The following is an 18188-nucleotide window of genomic DNA, read 5'->3' as shown; positions in this document are numbered from 1 at the left end:
TTTATTTAATTTTCTTTGTGTGTGTAATATTAATACTCAAACTGATTTTCACTACATCGTCACTCTGGTCACACCCTCCTTAAAGGGCCATGAAACCCCCCCGTTTCAGCAGGGTGTTTGTACACCTCTAGTTTGGAAAAAATCAGGAAAGTGGGCGTGTCCAGCTCTGTTTAGGTGGGAGTGTCGGGGGAGGAAAAAGGGGAAGGATTTGAATAAACATGGGTGTTTCCATTTGGGCACGCGCTGATTTTCACCGAAGCAAAACAGACACAGACGCAGGGGAGAAAATGACGGTGGGATGTTTGATAGCGCACATCGTATACGAGAAAGAAAGCATTTTTCGGTAACTCAGATGCACTCGGTAGGTCAGAAAGCCGTGTGTGTAGACTATCCTGTCACAAAATACGGCAAATTAAACACAACGGTCGGCAATAGTTTGCTTACAGTGTTCACGTTTACACTCGGAGAGCAGCATTTACAGCAGATCTTTCAGCCCATAATATTGTAGTAATGTTAACGTAAACTAAGTAACTTGGAAATCATTCTGACTAAGGTCTGTCTTTAAACACTGGAAGAGTCCTGCTGACCATACGAACTCTAACTTCGCCATCTGAATGAACAAAGAAAGGGCTCTGATCGCACACACTTACCAAATCTGTAGAGACATTACAATCAACAACAACTGAAGCACCGTCTTTTTTTAAAGGAGATGAGCAGCAAATCTGGATCTCACCAATTCCAGATGAGAAAAGCTCTCTAGTAAAAAATGTCCCGTACAAACGTATTTCTGCCGCGTGCACTGATCCACAAGTGAGTCCAGCTGCGCTCTCATAGAGAGAAAATTAAAACAAAACCTTCACTGCAGCACATTATAAAAGCATCACTGACGACCCGTATCTCATTCTTATTCTTTTCCCACTTCTTTTACTAACACAAGATGTCGTCTCTCTACCGTCTGGACACTGTTTCAGCAGTCTTCGAAGCTAGCATGCATATTAATGAGGTTGCACCGCATACACAATAGAGCGCGCTGATTGGTTTGAACCAAGTCTTACTCATGAATGAATGCAGCAAACTCAGAGACGTCACAAAGTACAGACGTCCAGTCTAGACGCTGGAACACACGCTAAGATCTTATGGTGACGCAGCTTCAAAAATTAAAAAAAAGCTGGATTCTTTTTAGTGAAATGTAAGTGTCCTTATCGTGTTTTTAGCAGTGTGGGACACATATAAGACTGTCAACAGCTCAAAAGGCCTGTGCACACCGAGACGTTTTTTGCGTTTTCCGTCGACATTTAACGCCTCGTGACTAAATAAAGGGCGTCAATGTGATCGTGCACACCAACGCGCAAAACGGCAGGCGCAAAAGCGTCATTTAAAAAAAACGCCTCATGCTCGTTTTTTTGTTTTCAGATCAGATCAGCACTTTTGTTCATGTGCACGGAGCTGCTGAAGTTACAGTCAACAGCACTTGGAGGCGCTCAAGTGCAAAACTGTCAATGCAAGCTCACATTAAAGAAGATGCCCAGAGGCGATTATAAACGTAGAGCTGCTTATTGCTCTGGTGAACTATAATCATTTCTTCATCGCTAGAGCAGGAGCTGCTGCTTGATCCATCCATGCTTGTTCGAGTCACCAGTAAATTTAGCAACAAGCGTGTGAACTTCCTCTCCTCCTCTTCTTCTGTGTTATAAGCGGGTGTCAGAAGCTTATAGTTGTGCAGCGCCATCTAACGTCAAAAGAGTGATTTAGCATACTCTTCAGCTTGACGCCAGTGAAAAGCGCTTGGGTTTGAACACTGAAAAACGTCTCGTAAAACGCAAACTAAAAAATGTCCCGGTGTGTAGGAGCCTAAATAATGTGTTTTGGTGTTTCGTGATGCTTTAGTTTAAGCAATTATTCAACACAGGCTCATTATTGATATGTACCCCTGTATACATTTTTGGAAAAATCAAAATACATCCCAGTAGGTGTGCTTTTCTGCTGTTTTTGTTTGCGTGAATCCACCAGAGGCTGCTGCGTACGCTTTTTCAGATCTCAAATTCATCTCGCGAGTGCCATTCGCGCCTGCTGTTCTCAAAAGAAGCCGCTGTCGACTGACTGACTGACTGACCCACTTGCCTAAACACAACTGGTAGTTTAAAAAAACCCTTGCAGCTGCCTGATTTTTACCATGCTTTCAGATCTCACCACAACCTCACCCTGTTGTTTACTTGTTTATTTCATGTTTTGCCTTCTGTTTTTGTTTTACCTGCTTCCTGAAACCATTCTTCGCCAGACTCGAACCCTGTCATCCTGATCAACTTCATTCTGAGTCTCAAGTCCGCCAACGTACATGGCAAGCTTGTAACAGCAAAAAAGCCGTCCAAATGGAATATTATTAGCCCTTTTTAAGCATTACACATTTTCTTGATTGTCTTCAGAACAAACCACCGTTATACAATGACTTGCCTAATTACCCTAACTTTACCCTAATTAATCCTTTAAATGATTTTGTATAATATTATGTACTGTTATCATGGCATCGACGAAAACAAAAACTATTATAAGAAATATATGTGAATAATATTTAATTTAATCTGCTATTTTTTTTGCAGCATGCCAAGAGGAATTAAAAGAAATGGAGTAGAATAAATTTATCCAAAACGATTTATGAGGATAATAGAAGCACTGACACACACACACACACACACACACATTGCTAAATAAATGTAAAATATAACTATTATTCCTGTGATTTCAAACTGATTTTCTTAACATCGTCACTATGGTCACACCATCCTTAAACAATTATTCAACCCTGGCTCATTATTAATATGTACCCCTGTATACATTTCTGGAGAACGCAAAATGTGTCGCAGGAGCTATGCTTTTTCTGCACTTTTTGTTTTCGTGAATCCACCAGAGGGCGCTGTGTATGATTTTTCAGATCTGGCCTCATCCCCCACCCACGGCCTTCTCTAAACCCAACCGATAGTGTTTTCAAAAGCAATCCAGAAAAAGAAAAGCCCCTTGCGGCCTTGTTTATTTTATTTTTTGCCTTCCGTTTTTGTTTTACCTGCTTTCTGGAACCGTTCTTCTTCTGAAGAACTTGAGATGACTCTCTGCATCTCAAGTCTGCCGACACACATGGCGAGCTACACAGCAAACTGGTAACAGTGGAAAAGAAGTCCATACGGAATATTATTAGTCCCCTTTAGCAATATACCTTTTTCTTATTTGTCTCCAGAACAAAGCACTGTTATACAAAGACTTGCCTAATTACCCTAACTGTACAATAATTAAGCCTTTAAATAATCTTGACTAATATTATGCACTGTCATCATGGCAACGACGAAAATGAAAGTATTATAAGAAACATTTGTGGCTTTTATTAGTTTGATGCAGTTCTGCAGACGTCTGGTCGAGTCTCTCTTTAATTATGCACAAAAGTCTGAGCAATTATTCCGCAGCTGAATGAAACAGTGTGAATAAGTGAAGTGCGAGGGAAGAATAGTGTGAATCTGCTGTGTGAGGCAGATTGTGGTCCCGCGTTGATTCATCACGTCTCCCCGCTGGATTGTGAAGCGCCGTCTAATGAAGTTCAGCCCGTCAGAATGAAGGGACTAATTCTGATTCAGCTGAGCTAATGAACTTACTTCTTTCCTGCTGTGAGCGGCCCAAAACTGACAGAGACACACTGTCTGAGGAGCAGGGCAAGAGTGCTTAAAACTGGGGCTGGAAACATATGTGATACTGTTTAAGCAAGTATGGCACAATATTATAAGACGTTAATGTTAGGTTAGATTTAGGTTGTGTTATAATTATTAGATTTAATAATAATAATAAACTCCACCACAAATACATCAAATAAACTTACTTGGTATTTTTGACTAATGAACTGGATCTCTGCTTCATCATGTCTGAGGCTGCGTCCAAAACCGCCTACTCCTCAGTAGGTGCTGCATTTAAAGCATTATTTTATCAATTTAATTTCGGTATTTAATTTAATTTAATTTATTTTTAACTTAATTTAAGTAATTTTAACTTCAATTAAAATGTTATATATTTTTATTTTATTATTTTATTTAATTTCATTATTGGATTTTAATTTAATTTACTTAAAGAATTTTGATTTCATTGTTATTTATTTTATTTCTTTTTAAAATATAATACATTTATTTATTGTATTTACCTTGTTTATATATTAAATTATATATTTTATTTTATTTATTTCATAATTTTTTTGTTCATTTCATTATTTTATTTATTTTATTTCGTTATTTAATTTAATTTATTTAATTAATTTAATCAAATAAACTTACTTGGTATTTTTGACTAATGAACTGGATCTCTGCTTCATCATGTCTGAGGCTGCGTCCAAAACCGCCGACTCCTCAGTAGGTGCTGCATTTAAAGCATTATTTTATTAATTTAATTTCGGTATTTTATTTAATTTAATTTATTTTTAACTTAATTTAAGTAATTTTAACTTCAATTAAAATGTTATATATTTTTATTTTATTATTTTATTTAATTTCATTATTGGATTTTAATTTAATTTACTTAAAGAATTTTGATTTCATTGTTATTTATTTTATTTCTTTTTAAAATATAATACATTTATTTATTGTATTTACCTTGTTTATATATTAAATTATATATTTTATTTTATTTATTTCATAATTTTTTTGTTCATTTCATTATTTTATTTATTTTATTTCGTTATTTAATTTAATTTATTTAATTAATTTAATCAAATAAACTTACTTGGTATTTTTGACTAATGAACTGGATCTCTGCTTCATCATGTCTGAGGCTGCGTCCGAAACCGCCGACTCCTCAGTAGGTGCTGCATTTAAATTTAAACGTACAACTCAGCCGTTAGAAAAGTACGCTCTATACAGTATGAATGTGAAAAGTATCAATGGAATTCGGACGTACTACATATGCCATTTTGTCATGGTCACGTGACCTACCTGCATCAGTTGCGTCGCTTCACTTCCGTTCATGAATTCTCTCGCGGGGCATTATGGGATAGCGCAGCGTGCATGGGATGCGCACTCCAGAATCTCGCCAGCAATAGTAAGTCATCCGGGTACTTCTCGCATACTGGTTTTCGAATTCTATGAATTCGGACATACTACTCGGCTCGCATACTGATTTTAGCGTACTATATAGTATGGAAGTATGTGGTTTCCGACGCAGCCTGAGTCTCTATCACTGACTGCTGTTTATCTGATGTAAGGCAGGAGAAACAGACAAACAGTGGGCGGGGAGAACCAGCTCATTTGCATTTAAAGGCACAGGCTACAAAAGCTGAAACTTCACAGACTCTGGAGACACCGAATGCTTATCTTACGTCTTGTGAGAGGGGAAAATATGAGCCCTTTAACACTTCCCTAAACTGTAAATAATGCAGTGACGTCTTGTTTTTTTTTTTTTTTTTGTTTCCTGTCCAAATATTTAAAAATTCAAAAATCAAGAAGCATTTTCTATTTAGACAAGCAAAAATATTGTGTTGTTTACAGAAATAAAGTCAAAATTACGAGTTTTCCCCTTAAAACAAGCTAAATTTTCTGCAAAATTATATGACATAATATTATTTTTCTTGTTTTAAGGAAAATCTCACTTAATTTTGACAAATTATTATTGAAAACCATTGCATATACACACTTAAGAAGCGCCAAGCGGAAATGCAAATATAGATGCGTGTGTGTGTTTGAATCCACAGCCAGAGGTGGGCAAACTCGGTCCCGGGGGGCCTGCTTATAGGTTTCTAGTGATTTTGAAGACACTGATTAGCATGTTCAGGTGTGTTTGATTAGTGTTGGAGCTAAACTATGCAGGACACCAGCCCTTCAGGACCAAGTTTGCCCACCCCTGCCTTAAAGCATCAATCCATGAGGTGTGTTTTAGTGAATTTACTGTGTGAAGTCCTCCTACATTATTTTCTATGTTAAATAAATGAACAGGCGGTGGTCCCACAGCAGCCGAATTCATGAGGGAAATCACACACACACACACACACTCACACATGCACGCACAGGAGGAGGAGGAGTCAGTGTTTCATTCCCAGGGCTTTAATCACTTGTAATTCGGCTCATTATGTATTAATAGATGCAGGACTCCCTCAGTGAGCTGTTCTGGAGTCAGTTTAGCATCGCAGGACACTGTTCCAGAAAAATCAGGCAATCCCAGAATGCATTCTGGCCAGATTTGGGAGTAATTTGTTACAATGTGCTGGAATTCGGTACCAAGCGATACTGAAGTTTTTAACACGTTCATTTGCCATTAACATTTGAGCAATGTTGAGCTGTAGTGTTCACATGCTCAACAGAAATGACTGTGATTGGCCGTGAAGGTCATCAGTTCATCAAACTTACCGCTGCTTACTGAGTGTAACACAGATACAGGGACACTGGAATGTTTTAAAGCCACGTCAATCAGCTGGTTTGTCTATTAGCTGACATACGAGCGATCCGCTATGAGCCGTGGCTTTAAACCGCTCCTGTGTCCCTGTATCTGTGTTCACTCAGTAAACAGAGATGAGTTCGGTGAACTATTGACCTTCACGGCCAATCACAGTCATTTCTGTTGAGCATGTGAACACAATGAAAAAAAAAATATATATATATATATGTATATATATATATATATATATATATATATATATATATATATATATATATATATATATATATATATATATATATATATATATATATATATATATATAATAACATATAATAAAGAAGACTTTTGCATAGTAGCTCCTTTTTAATGCCTGAATTGTGTGTATATTACATATTCTGACCCAGCTTGTGTGTGTGTGTGTGTGTGTGTGTGTGTCTTCGCAGAGGAAGGTCTGGTTCATGAATGTAAACTCTGCAGTCAGACGTTTGACTCTCCCGCTAAGCTGCAGTGTCACCTGATCGAACACAGTTTCGAGGGGATGGGAGGAACCTTCAAGTGTCCCGTCTGTTTCACAGGTACATCTTCTTATCTGTGTGCACGGTCTATAACAACGGAGTGATATTACTGCTACTATAGTGACTAAACCGTAATTACAATGGTTTTAGTTTCTCAGTGCTTAACGTTGTTTATTTTATTTTATTTTATTTATTTTATCTTTTTTATTTTATTTTTATTTATTTTAGTTTATTTTTAATTATTTTAATTTATTAATTTAATTTCATAATTTAATTTAATTTTAAATGTATTTAATTTTATTTATTTTTATTAAATACATTTAAGCTTTTTTATTTTATTTAAATTTATTTTATTTGTTTTATTTTTATTTATTTTTATTCATTTCATTATTTTATTTTATTTATTTAATTTCGGTATTTAATTTAATTTATTTTATTTTTAACTTAATTTAATTAATTTTAACTTCAATTAAAATTTTATATATTTTTATTTTATTATTTTATTTAAAATCATTATTTGATTTTAATTTAATTTACTTAAAGAATTTTGATTTCGTTGTTATTTATTTTATTTCTTTTTAAAATATAATACATTTATTTATTGTATTTACCTTGTTTATATATTAAATTATATATTTTATTTTATTTATTTCATAATTTTTTTGTTCATCTCATTATTTTATTTATTTTATTTCGTTATTTAATTTAATTTATTTAATTACATTTTTTAATTTAATTTAATTATTTTAACTTTTAAATTTTACTTTATATATATATATATATATATATATATATATATATATATATATATATATATATATATATATATATATATATATATATATATATATTTTTTTTTTTTTTTTTTTTTTATTATTTTAATTCATTTTTATTTTATCATGCATTTTTTGATTTTATTTTATCTATTTTGTTTTATTTTATTTAAAAATTTTCTGAATTCATTTATTTTATTAACTTTGTATTTTAACTTAAATATTTTATTCGTTTCATTATTTTATTTTATTTTATTAATTTCATTTCATTGTTTTATTTTTTATTTAATTTTGTTTAACTCTCTCTCTCTCTCTCTCTCTCTCTCTCTCTCTATATATATATATATATATATATATATATATATATACATATATATATTTTTTTATTAAACTTAATTCATTTATTTTATTTTATTTACTTTATTTTTATTTAAACTTATACATTTTATTTTGTTTTATTTTAAGTAACCCATCAAATGTGCACTTTATTGGGATATTTGGCTGAGATTCAACTATTTGAAAATCAGAGAGAAAAATTATTTTAATATATACATACATACATGCGTTATAATGTTTTTATTTATTGCAGCCACATTCTCACACAATAGTTAATTGCAATGGCAAGAAGTAGTTTGTGTATTAATGGCTGAGATATGTGTGTGTGCCGCTGCAGACAATAGAGTGTAAAGTGAATGTTTTGTTGTGTAAAGTGAGACAGAAGCTGGTAAGTGTGTATGTGTGCGTGTGTGTGTGTTGAGCACTGGGCTTCCTCCAGGGTGAGCAGAGCTGCAGGCTGCCTGACTTCACAAAGCTGTCAAATGCGTCCCGAGAGAAACACACACTTCTGACACACACACACACACATACACACACAGAGAGATCTCCCGCCGCCTCTGGATGCATCCTGCACTCCTCTTTTACCTCTTTCTCTTTCTCTCATCCTCCCTCGCTTTGCATTATAACAGCGCATCTGTCCGTCCCCATCCGCACGCCTTCATCTCCAGCTACAGTCCCCAATCAGACCTCTTATACTCGCACTTTCACATAATAAAACTCAACAGTGCAAGGCGAAATTATTAAAGACCTTCTTATAATGTAAAAAAACAATAAAAAACTGTATTTGCTGTTTACTTATTTAAGAATGAGCCAAAACAACTCAAGTCTTGAGTTTTTTTGGCACAACTTAACTGTTTTAGGTTCAGTCTAACACAATCGATTGTGTGGGACCCAGCATTTTATACAGTGTAAAACAAACAAACAAACAAACAAAAAAAACACACACGCATACATATATGTATGTATGTATGTGTGTGTGTATATATATATGTATATATATATATATATATATATATATATATATATATATATATATATTTATATATATATATATATAAATATATAAATATATATATATATATATATATATATATATATATATATATATATATATATATATTTATATATATATATATATATATATATATATATATATATATATATATATTTATATATATATATATATATATATATATATATATATACATATATATATATATATATATATATATATATATATATATACATATACATATATATATATATATATATATATATATATATATATATATATATATATATATATATATATATATATATATATATATATATATATATATATATATATATATATACTCGCCGGCCACATTATATATATATATATATATATATATATATATATATATATATATATATATATTTCTATATATATATATATATATATATATATTTCTATATATATATATTTCTATATTTATATATATATATATATATATATATATATATATATATATATATATATATATATTTATATATTTCTATATATATATTTCTATATATATATATGTATATATATATATATATATATATATATATATATATATATATATATATATGTATGTATATATATATATATATATATATATATATATATATATATATATATATATATATATATATATATATATATATATATATATATATATATATATAAAGTGGCCGGCGAGTATATATATATGTATATATATATATATATATATATATATATATATATATATATATATATATATATATATATATATATATATATATATATATATATATATATAAATAAATATAAATATATATATATAAATATATATATATAAATATATATATATATATATATATATATATATATATATATATATATATATATATATATATATATATATATATATATATAAAGTGGCCGGCGAGTATATATATATGTATATATATATATATATATATATATATATATATATATATATATATATATATATATATATATATATATATATATATATATATATATAAATAAATATAAATATATATATATAAATATATATATATAAATATATATATATATATATATATATATATATATATATATATATATATATAAATATAAATATAAATATAAATATAAATATATATATATATATATATATATATATATATATATATATATATATATATATATATATATATATATATATATATACTCGCCGGCCACATTATTAGGTACATCTGAGGAAATATCCAGTGAGCGGCTGTTCTGTGGGCGCAAATGCCTTGTTGATGTCAGAGGAGAATGGCCAGACTGGATTGTGACCCCTGGGGTAATTACATTATATTAAAGACACAGCAATAGCGTCAGATGCAGCAGATTGATTTTATAACACCAGGTTAAACTTTCTGACACATTTACAGCACTCACATACATAATAAAAATAAACAAATACTTGGGTCTATTGGTGTGTGTGCGCCAGTGCATGCAAGGTTTCTGTATGTATAACCACCTCAGAGGATATTGGGGGCCGCGAGTCACTGTCATTGTTATTTTGGGGGTCGCGGGCTGAAAAGTTTGGGAACCCCTGCTGTAGACTATCAAAAATATATATATAGCTTAAAGGGGCTAATAATTTTGTGCTTAAAATGTTGTTTAAAAAATTTAAAAACTGCTTTTATTTTAGCCGAAATAAAACAAATAAGACTTTCCTCAGAAGAAAAAATATTATAGGAAATACTGTGAAAAATTCATTGCTCTGTTAAACATCGTTTGGATAATATTTAAAAAAGAAATTCAAAGGGGTCGAATAATTCTGACTTCAACTGTATGTGGATGATGAAGGTTCCTCACAGATCCATCGAAACCAATACTACTATTTGAGTAACAGTTTAACAAAGCAGGAGTGTGAATCTAGATTACACTGTAAAAAATATCCATAAATGAGCAGTTTTCTGTATTTTGTGATGTGTGTTTTTATTTATTTCCAATTTATTTCTGCTTTTGAACTGCATTCTGGGATCTTGAGCTTTCTTCACGACGTTTAACCTTGAAAAGTGAAAGAAAGTTGATTTTAAGTGTCAGATTTAATAGTGTGCAGGGCTCTATTGTCTAGGTTGGTGTTGTATATTACGCTACAAACCCCTTGTAATAAACTGCAGCACATTTTCTGCTATTTTATAGACTTTATATTATATCTTACACATTATATTATTACTTTAAGCCACTAAAATATCAATAAAAGTCACTCTGTTAAACTGTAGAGTTAAATTTTCAACATCAGAAGTGGACAGAGCAGAGATCAACATCCCATAATGCAACTCACCACCGCAAATACACCCAAAATACAGAAAGCGTTGATGAAGAGATATGTTTTACAGTGTTTGCGTGATGTAAATGGCGATTTCTGCAGTGCGGATTCTGTCTTTTCCCTCTCTTTGTCTCAGTGCTGCATGATCAATACCAGTGCGGAAGGAGATCTGGGACCTGTCTGTCAGAAACCAACATGAAATAAAGAAAATAAATAAAGAAAAAAATAAGCCCTGTAGATCAAGTCAATAATAATGAGAGACGCAGAGAGACAAATGAAGTGTGTTGTTTTGTCGGCAGCAGAGAAATACATCAAGATAATGGCAGCGGATAAGACGCCGCTGAAGGCTTTAAATTATATATACTTGATGCACCTTCTCAATCTGTCCTGAAACAAGAACACCCAGTGTTTGATAACAGCTGGCCCATTCAGAATGACTGACTGCCATTTACACTCACCGGCCACTTTATTAGGTACACCTGTCCAACTGCTTGTTAATGCAAATTTCTAATCAGCCAATCACATGGCAGCAGCTCACTGCATTTAGGCGTGTAGACATGGTCAAGACGATCTGCTGCAGTTCAAACCGAGCATCAGAATGGGGAAGAAAGGGGATTTAAGAGACTTTGAGCATGGCATAGTTGTTGCTGCCAGACGGGCTGCTCTGAGTATTTCAGAAACTGCTGATCTACTGGGATTTTCAGGCACAGCCATCTCTAGGGTTTACAGGGAATGCTCCGACAAAGAGGAAATATCCAGTGAGCGGCAGTTCTGTGAGCGCAAATGCCTTGTTGCTGAGGCCAGAGGTCAGAGGAGAATGGCCAGACTGGTTCCAGCTGATAGAAAGGCGACAGTAACTCAAATAAGCACTCGCTACAACCGAGCTCTGCAGAAGAGCATCTCTGAACACACAACACGTGCGTTTGTTTGTGTGTATGTGCTTGTGTTTGTGTGTGTACGCATGCGTGTGTATGTGTGTGTGTGCTGGGTGACAATGTGTGTGTATGTGCGTGTGTGTTTGTACGTGTTTTTGTACGTGTTTTTGTGTGTGTGAGTGTGTGTATGTGTGTGTGTGTGTATGTGTGTGTTTGTGTTTGTTTGTGTGTATGGCGTGTGTGTTTGTATGTGTGTATGTGTGTGTGTGTGTGTTTGTTTGTGTGTATGTGTGTGTTTGTTTGTGTGTATGGCGTGTGTGTTTGTATGTGTGTGTGTATGTGTGTGTTTGTTTGTGTGTATGGCGTGTGTGTTTGTGTGTGTGTGTGTGTGTGTGTGTGTGTGTGTGTGTGTGTGTGTGTGTGTGTGTGTGTGTTTGTACGTATTTTTGTATGCGTGTGTGTGTGTGCGTGTGTGTGTGTGTGTGTTTGTGTGTATGGCGTGTGTGTTTGTGTGTGTGTGTATGTGCGTGTGTGTTTGTACATATTTTTGTATGTGTGTGTGTGTTTGTTTGTGTGTATGACGTGTGTTTGTATGCGTTTCTGTTTGTGTGTGCATGCGTGTGTGCGAGGTGACAGTGTGTCTGTCTGTCTGTGTGTGCAAGCGTGTGTGTGTGCGTGTGTGTGTGTGTGTGTGTGTGTGTGTGTGTGTGTGTGTGTGTGTGTGTGTGTGTGTGTGTGTGTGTGTGTGTGTGATTGCCACCCTTAAACATATGGGTCTGTAAAAACAAACAGCATGTTTGAAGTGCTCCTGTGAGAATATCTGCATGCTCTTAAACGCACACACACACACACACACTCGATCACCAGCTCCACGGCTTAATTAAACACACACACACACACACACACACACACACACACACACAGACGCACTATGTGTTTTAAGTGCCATTTCAAAGATTCAGTGTGACTGAAATCAGGCTACGCATAAATAACACGTCTGCATGAATATTAATAATGTCAATATAATTAGCACTGTTGACTAATCGAGTCAGTGTGTGTGTGTGTGTGTGTGTGTGTGTGTGTGAGCTTGTTTATGTACTTCAGTGACTCTAAATAAAGCACACCATTATCATTCTTCACTCATTTAAAGGCCTCGTCACATTAAAATCAAGTTTCTTACATGTTAGTATAGAGCGACACGGTGGCTCAGTGGTTAGCACTGTCACCTCACAGCAAGAAGGTCGCTGGTTCGAGCCCCAGCTTGGTCAGTTGGCGTTTCTGTGTGGAGTGCTGTGTTGGCATGGGTTTCCTCCAGGTGCTCCGGTTTCCCACGCAGTCCAAACACATGTGCTGTAGGGGAATTGGCCGTAGTGTATGAGTGTGTATGGGTGTTTCCCTATACTGGGTTGCAGCCGAAAGGACATCCGCTGTGTAAAATATATGCTGGATTAGTCGGCGGTTCATTCCACTGTGGCGACCCCTGATGAATAAAGGACTAAGCTGAAGGGAAATGAATGTGTCAGTATCAGCATGTCAGGCTTAAGCATATCTATAGGCTAGAAGCGGTGATCAAATGCACAAATAGAAGATATAAACATCCAAATCTTAAAATCCTAAATGGCACAATGATTGTGATACCGCAGTCTCTCATCAAATCTTCCGACCAATCAAATTCCCCTAGTGACATGCCCCGCCCTCTTCTTCTCATTGGCTGTTCACTTCATGTGCTTGAGCTCAACCACTCTCACTGGCAGAGCTGTGAAAAACTAAATGCAGTTTTTTTTCAAGGGGCGGAGCTACTATATGCCCCGCCCCTCTTCAAGTTTCAGTTCAAATTACATCAAACATTAAATAAAAAATGTCGCACTTCTAAAGTGACTATTATCCCATCTGACCATCAGTGAATAGCTTTAAACAGAACTGGACAAATCTCAGACACAGGTGGAGCTGGTTTTCCCATGATGCTCTGGACTGGAAACACTTGGGTTGATTCCCTCAGCCGTGACAATACTTCTTTCATTCGCTGCCAGACTGTAACATTCAGGCTCGCGGAAAAAAAAACAAAAAACAGCACATGTGTTTATAATCATCGCTCTTCGTTTGAACTGATTTATATTATTAAATACAGTACGCCTTCAGACATGCATATAGGAAATATTCCAGTGTGTTGCTTTCACTGTTATTATGTGCTGAACATTGCTGTGAAATGCACCGTGTGCTGAATATCAGCTGCTTCAGTCAAACATCTACATTAGGAGGATGAAGATGAACCCATTTCAGCAAGACAGTGATCCAAAAACACAGCCAAGGAGACTCTCAGATGCGTGCAGAGAAAGAAAATCAAGCTGTAGAATGGCCAAGCCAATCACCTGATGTGAATGCAATAGAGAATACAAGATAAAGCTCTGAATTGATAGACGAGACCCACAGAAGCATCAAGATTTTGACACTCTGTTGAAGTGTGTGAGAAACTCACACCTGAGCTATGCATGCGAGAGACGTCTTTACATTTACATTTAGTCATTTAGCAGACGCTTTTATCCAAAGCGACTTACAAATGAGGACAAGGAAGCAACTTACACAACTATAAGAGCAACAATGAATAAGTGCTGTAGGCAAGTTTCAGGTCTGTAAAGTCTAAGAAGGAAAGTATTAGTACTTTATTTTTTATTTTTTTATTTTTTTATTTTTTATTTTTTGGGGGGGTAAGTTAGTGTGATATCCAGAGAGACAATTGCAGTCTTTAAGCTACCATCATTAAAAAACCTTTAATATAAGGCAAGGCTATTCAATTGGCGGCCCACAGGCCGAACCCGAACCCAAGTGGTGCGGATACCTGAAAACATTTGGATATGTTTTGTAGAAAAGGCCTTTTGTACAATGCACCGATATCGTTAATAGGGATGCAACGATTCGCTGATTTCACTATAAACTGGGCTTCAATTTGTCACAGTTAATTAATCGTAAAGGCCGCATTTCTGTTGCACGGGAAAGTTAAGACAAGTGGCCAACTGTGCACTAGTTTAAAGTTCCACGTATTACACCGAGGCTACTACGCACGCACACCGGATTAACTATAGCTGCGGCCGTTCCCATATCACGTCTTTTCCGCTTGCAAGTTTGTTATTTCTAATGTAAGAATGACAATATGCGCGCACAAGCGGAGCAACGCGCCTGCCTCTGCAGTAGAAAACATCTCACAGTGAGGGTATTGCGTGCCTTTCAGTGCAGTGTAAACAAAATATATGTTAGATGAGTTATTATTAAAATGATTGTACACGCATGAACACAGATGATAACAACAGTTAATTTAGGCTGTACTCACACTAGGTACAGTTGCCTCGAACCGGGCCAAAGCACGCTTGTCCTCCCTCCCGTCTCCCCCGACGGCCCGCGCTTACACCACAAATGGGCTTCGGCACGCTTACGTCATCGCCAGGGCCGGAGTGGCACTCCTTTTCAGCCCTGGAGTTTTAAGCCTCAGACCGGCCCACCTCAGTTCACGACTGACTATATTAAAATAAGGTCATTCCAATTCAGTTTCTAATGACACTATCACGTCTTTTTTTGAGAAAACAGCTGCTTTAGAACTTCAAATGTTCAACAACTCTAACAGTATTATATGTCTTAACAATAAAAAAAAAAAAAAATCGTACACAGACGAGGATCATACCCGGGTCAGCAGCGTGATAATCTAACGTGCTAACCACTGGACCACAAGTTGAATATTGGAGGGTAACACATCTGACTTATATCATCATTAACCTGCAGGCTGGTTATTTATAAAAAGAGCAGAGCTGCGGTAAAATAATGAATAAGAAGACTGTGGTCAAGTAAATAAATAAATAAATTTAAAAAGTGTGACTGCTGAGAGCAACAGATTCTGGAGCTAGGGACACCGGCCCTCGCGGCCAAAAAATGGACCGGCCCACCGGGAATTCTCCCAGTCCTCCCGATTAGCCAATCCGGGCCTGGTCATCGCTGCTGCGCTGTTCAGTGAGAAGCGCTCTCTCACTCAGCAGCACAGTGGATATCTCTAGTTATATCGTTTCAGTCGTTTGATATGCCGTCAAATATTTCACCAAACAGTCCTTAGGGATGTGGTGACACGCTTTTCAGGTATTTCGCCGAACAGATCCACCACTTTTGGCGCCCATAAACAATCATAAAGCTCTCGTGCTGCAGGAATGGGGAGGTCTGCTGAAGGTGCAGCTGTCGTGCTGTGAGGAGTTCTCGTCTTTAATAAACTACGGCAGTTTGCGTTCACTGAACAGTAAGAATGATTAATAAATCCATATCAAACAGTCCCTTAAAAGTCACGTCTCACTTTCAGTTTCGGGCTTTGGCGTGTTTTGCACTCACACACAAAAGCCCAAGTGAACCTGCGCTCAGGCCCACCTCTTCCAACCGGGCCAGGGCCGGCCAAGTGAACCATGCTTGAGCCCGATTCAGCGCACTCACACTTCTCAAACGATCCGGGAAACGGGCCTGGGCATGGCACGGATGGCATAGTGTTAGTAGGCCCTTAAATAGCTACTTCCCTAATATAAAGCTTGCTGTTCTAAAATACATTAGACGTGATAACCGTGAGAGCATGATATATCGTACAATTAAAATTTATAACGTAGCATCACTAATTGCTGTTCAAAACATCACATATGAATGTGTCTGAATTTACAAGAAGTGCGAAAATAACGAAATGTTGTGCGAAATAAAACATTTTAAATGTTTGAAAAAAAAGAAAGAAAGAAAAGACAATCGGACGATGCACATCTGTGCAGTTAGTTAATGCTGGGCAATAACTAAATGCACTACAGAATGTTACGTTTACACACAGATACACAAATTACATGTAAACGCATCAGCTTTTGCAGCGTAAAACTCACTGCTCTTAAGTACTTTTGAAAGGTCTTTGTACTCATGCTTCGAGTAATATTTACAGCAGATACTTTTATTCTACTTGCACTACATTTTTGGCCAAGTAATGGTACTTTAGTATGATTTTTTTAGTGCTCTTTCCACCAACTGGAAATATCTAAAAAAAATTCACAGGAGTGCGAATCATTCTGACTTTAACTGTGTGCGTGTGTGTGTGTGTGTGTGTGTTTGCAGTGTTTGTGCAGGCGTGTAAACTGCAGCAGCACATCTTCAGTGCACATGGACAGGAGGACAAGATCTATGACTGCTCACACTGTCCGCTCAAGTTCTTCTTCCAGACCGAGCTTCAGGTGAGCAAAATACACACATGTGCTAATAAATGAATGAATGAACGAACAAACTAATAAATAAATGGGTCATACTTTATTTTATTGGTCCGTTTGTTGAATTTATGTTGCATTGAAACTAATTCTCGTTAGATTATAAGTAGACTGTTAGGTTGTGGTTAGTGTAAGTTGACATGTACTTGTAAAGTTTCTTCTAGTCAATTAAATGTCTGTTGAAGGAGCAGAATCAGCAGATATTAAGCAGACAGTCTACTAATACTCAAATAGACCATCAGAATAAAGTGTTATCATTCATTTATTCATTTTTTTTCAGCTTAGTCCCTTTATTAATCAGGGGTCGCCACAGCAGAATGAACCGCCAACTTATCCAGCATATGTTTTACACAGCGGAGGCCCTTTCAGCTGCAACCCATTACTGGGAAACATCCATACACACGTATTCACACTCATAGACTATGGACAATTTAACTTACCCAATTCCCCTATAGCGCATGTGTTTGGACTGTGGGGGAAACCCGGAGCACCCGGAGGAAACCCATGCCAGCATGGGGAGAACATGCAAACTCCACACAGAACCACCAACTGGTCCCGCTGGGATTCTGAAACAGGCTTTAGTTTAAAAGATGAGAGGAGGAGCAAAAAAAAATAAATACCCCGCCCCTACTGAATATTCAGTTTTAAGTGTAAATACATCCTCATACTGAAATAAAAGTCTGCAGCAACTTCT

General features: G+C 35.4%; 1 protein-coding gene across 4 annotated transcripts in view; it reads left to right on the top strand.

Annotated features, from left to right (window-relative positions):
• Positions 1–18188, top strand: part of LOC108180213 (zinc finger protein 521) — a 128503-nt gene that overhangs the window by 97020 nt on the left and 13295 nt on the right. For all 4 annotated transcript variants that reach the window (XM_073922310.1, XM_073922300.1, XM_073922293.1 and 1 more), the window contains exons 5-6: positions 6840–6971; positions 17349–17464. In XM_073922310.1, coding sequence (XP_073778411.1) covers positions 6840–6971; positions 17349–17464 — 248 coding nt within the window. The remainder of the gene's footprint in view (positions 1–6839; positions 6972–17348; positions 17465–18188) is intronic.

The sequence above is a fragment of the Danio rerio genome, chromosome 2, assembly GCF_049306965.1.
Source record: "Danio rerio strain Tuebingen ecotype United States chromosome 2, GRCz12tu, whole genome shotgun sequence".
In the NCBI taxonomy this organism is placed as follows: domain Eukaryota; kingdom Metazoa; phylum Chordata; class Actinopteri; order Cypriniformes; family Danionidae; genus Danio; species Danio rerio.
The sequence above is the reverse complement of the archived record's forward strand: the minus strand, read 5'-3'. Positions and strand labels throughout refer to the sequence as shown.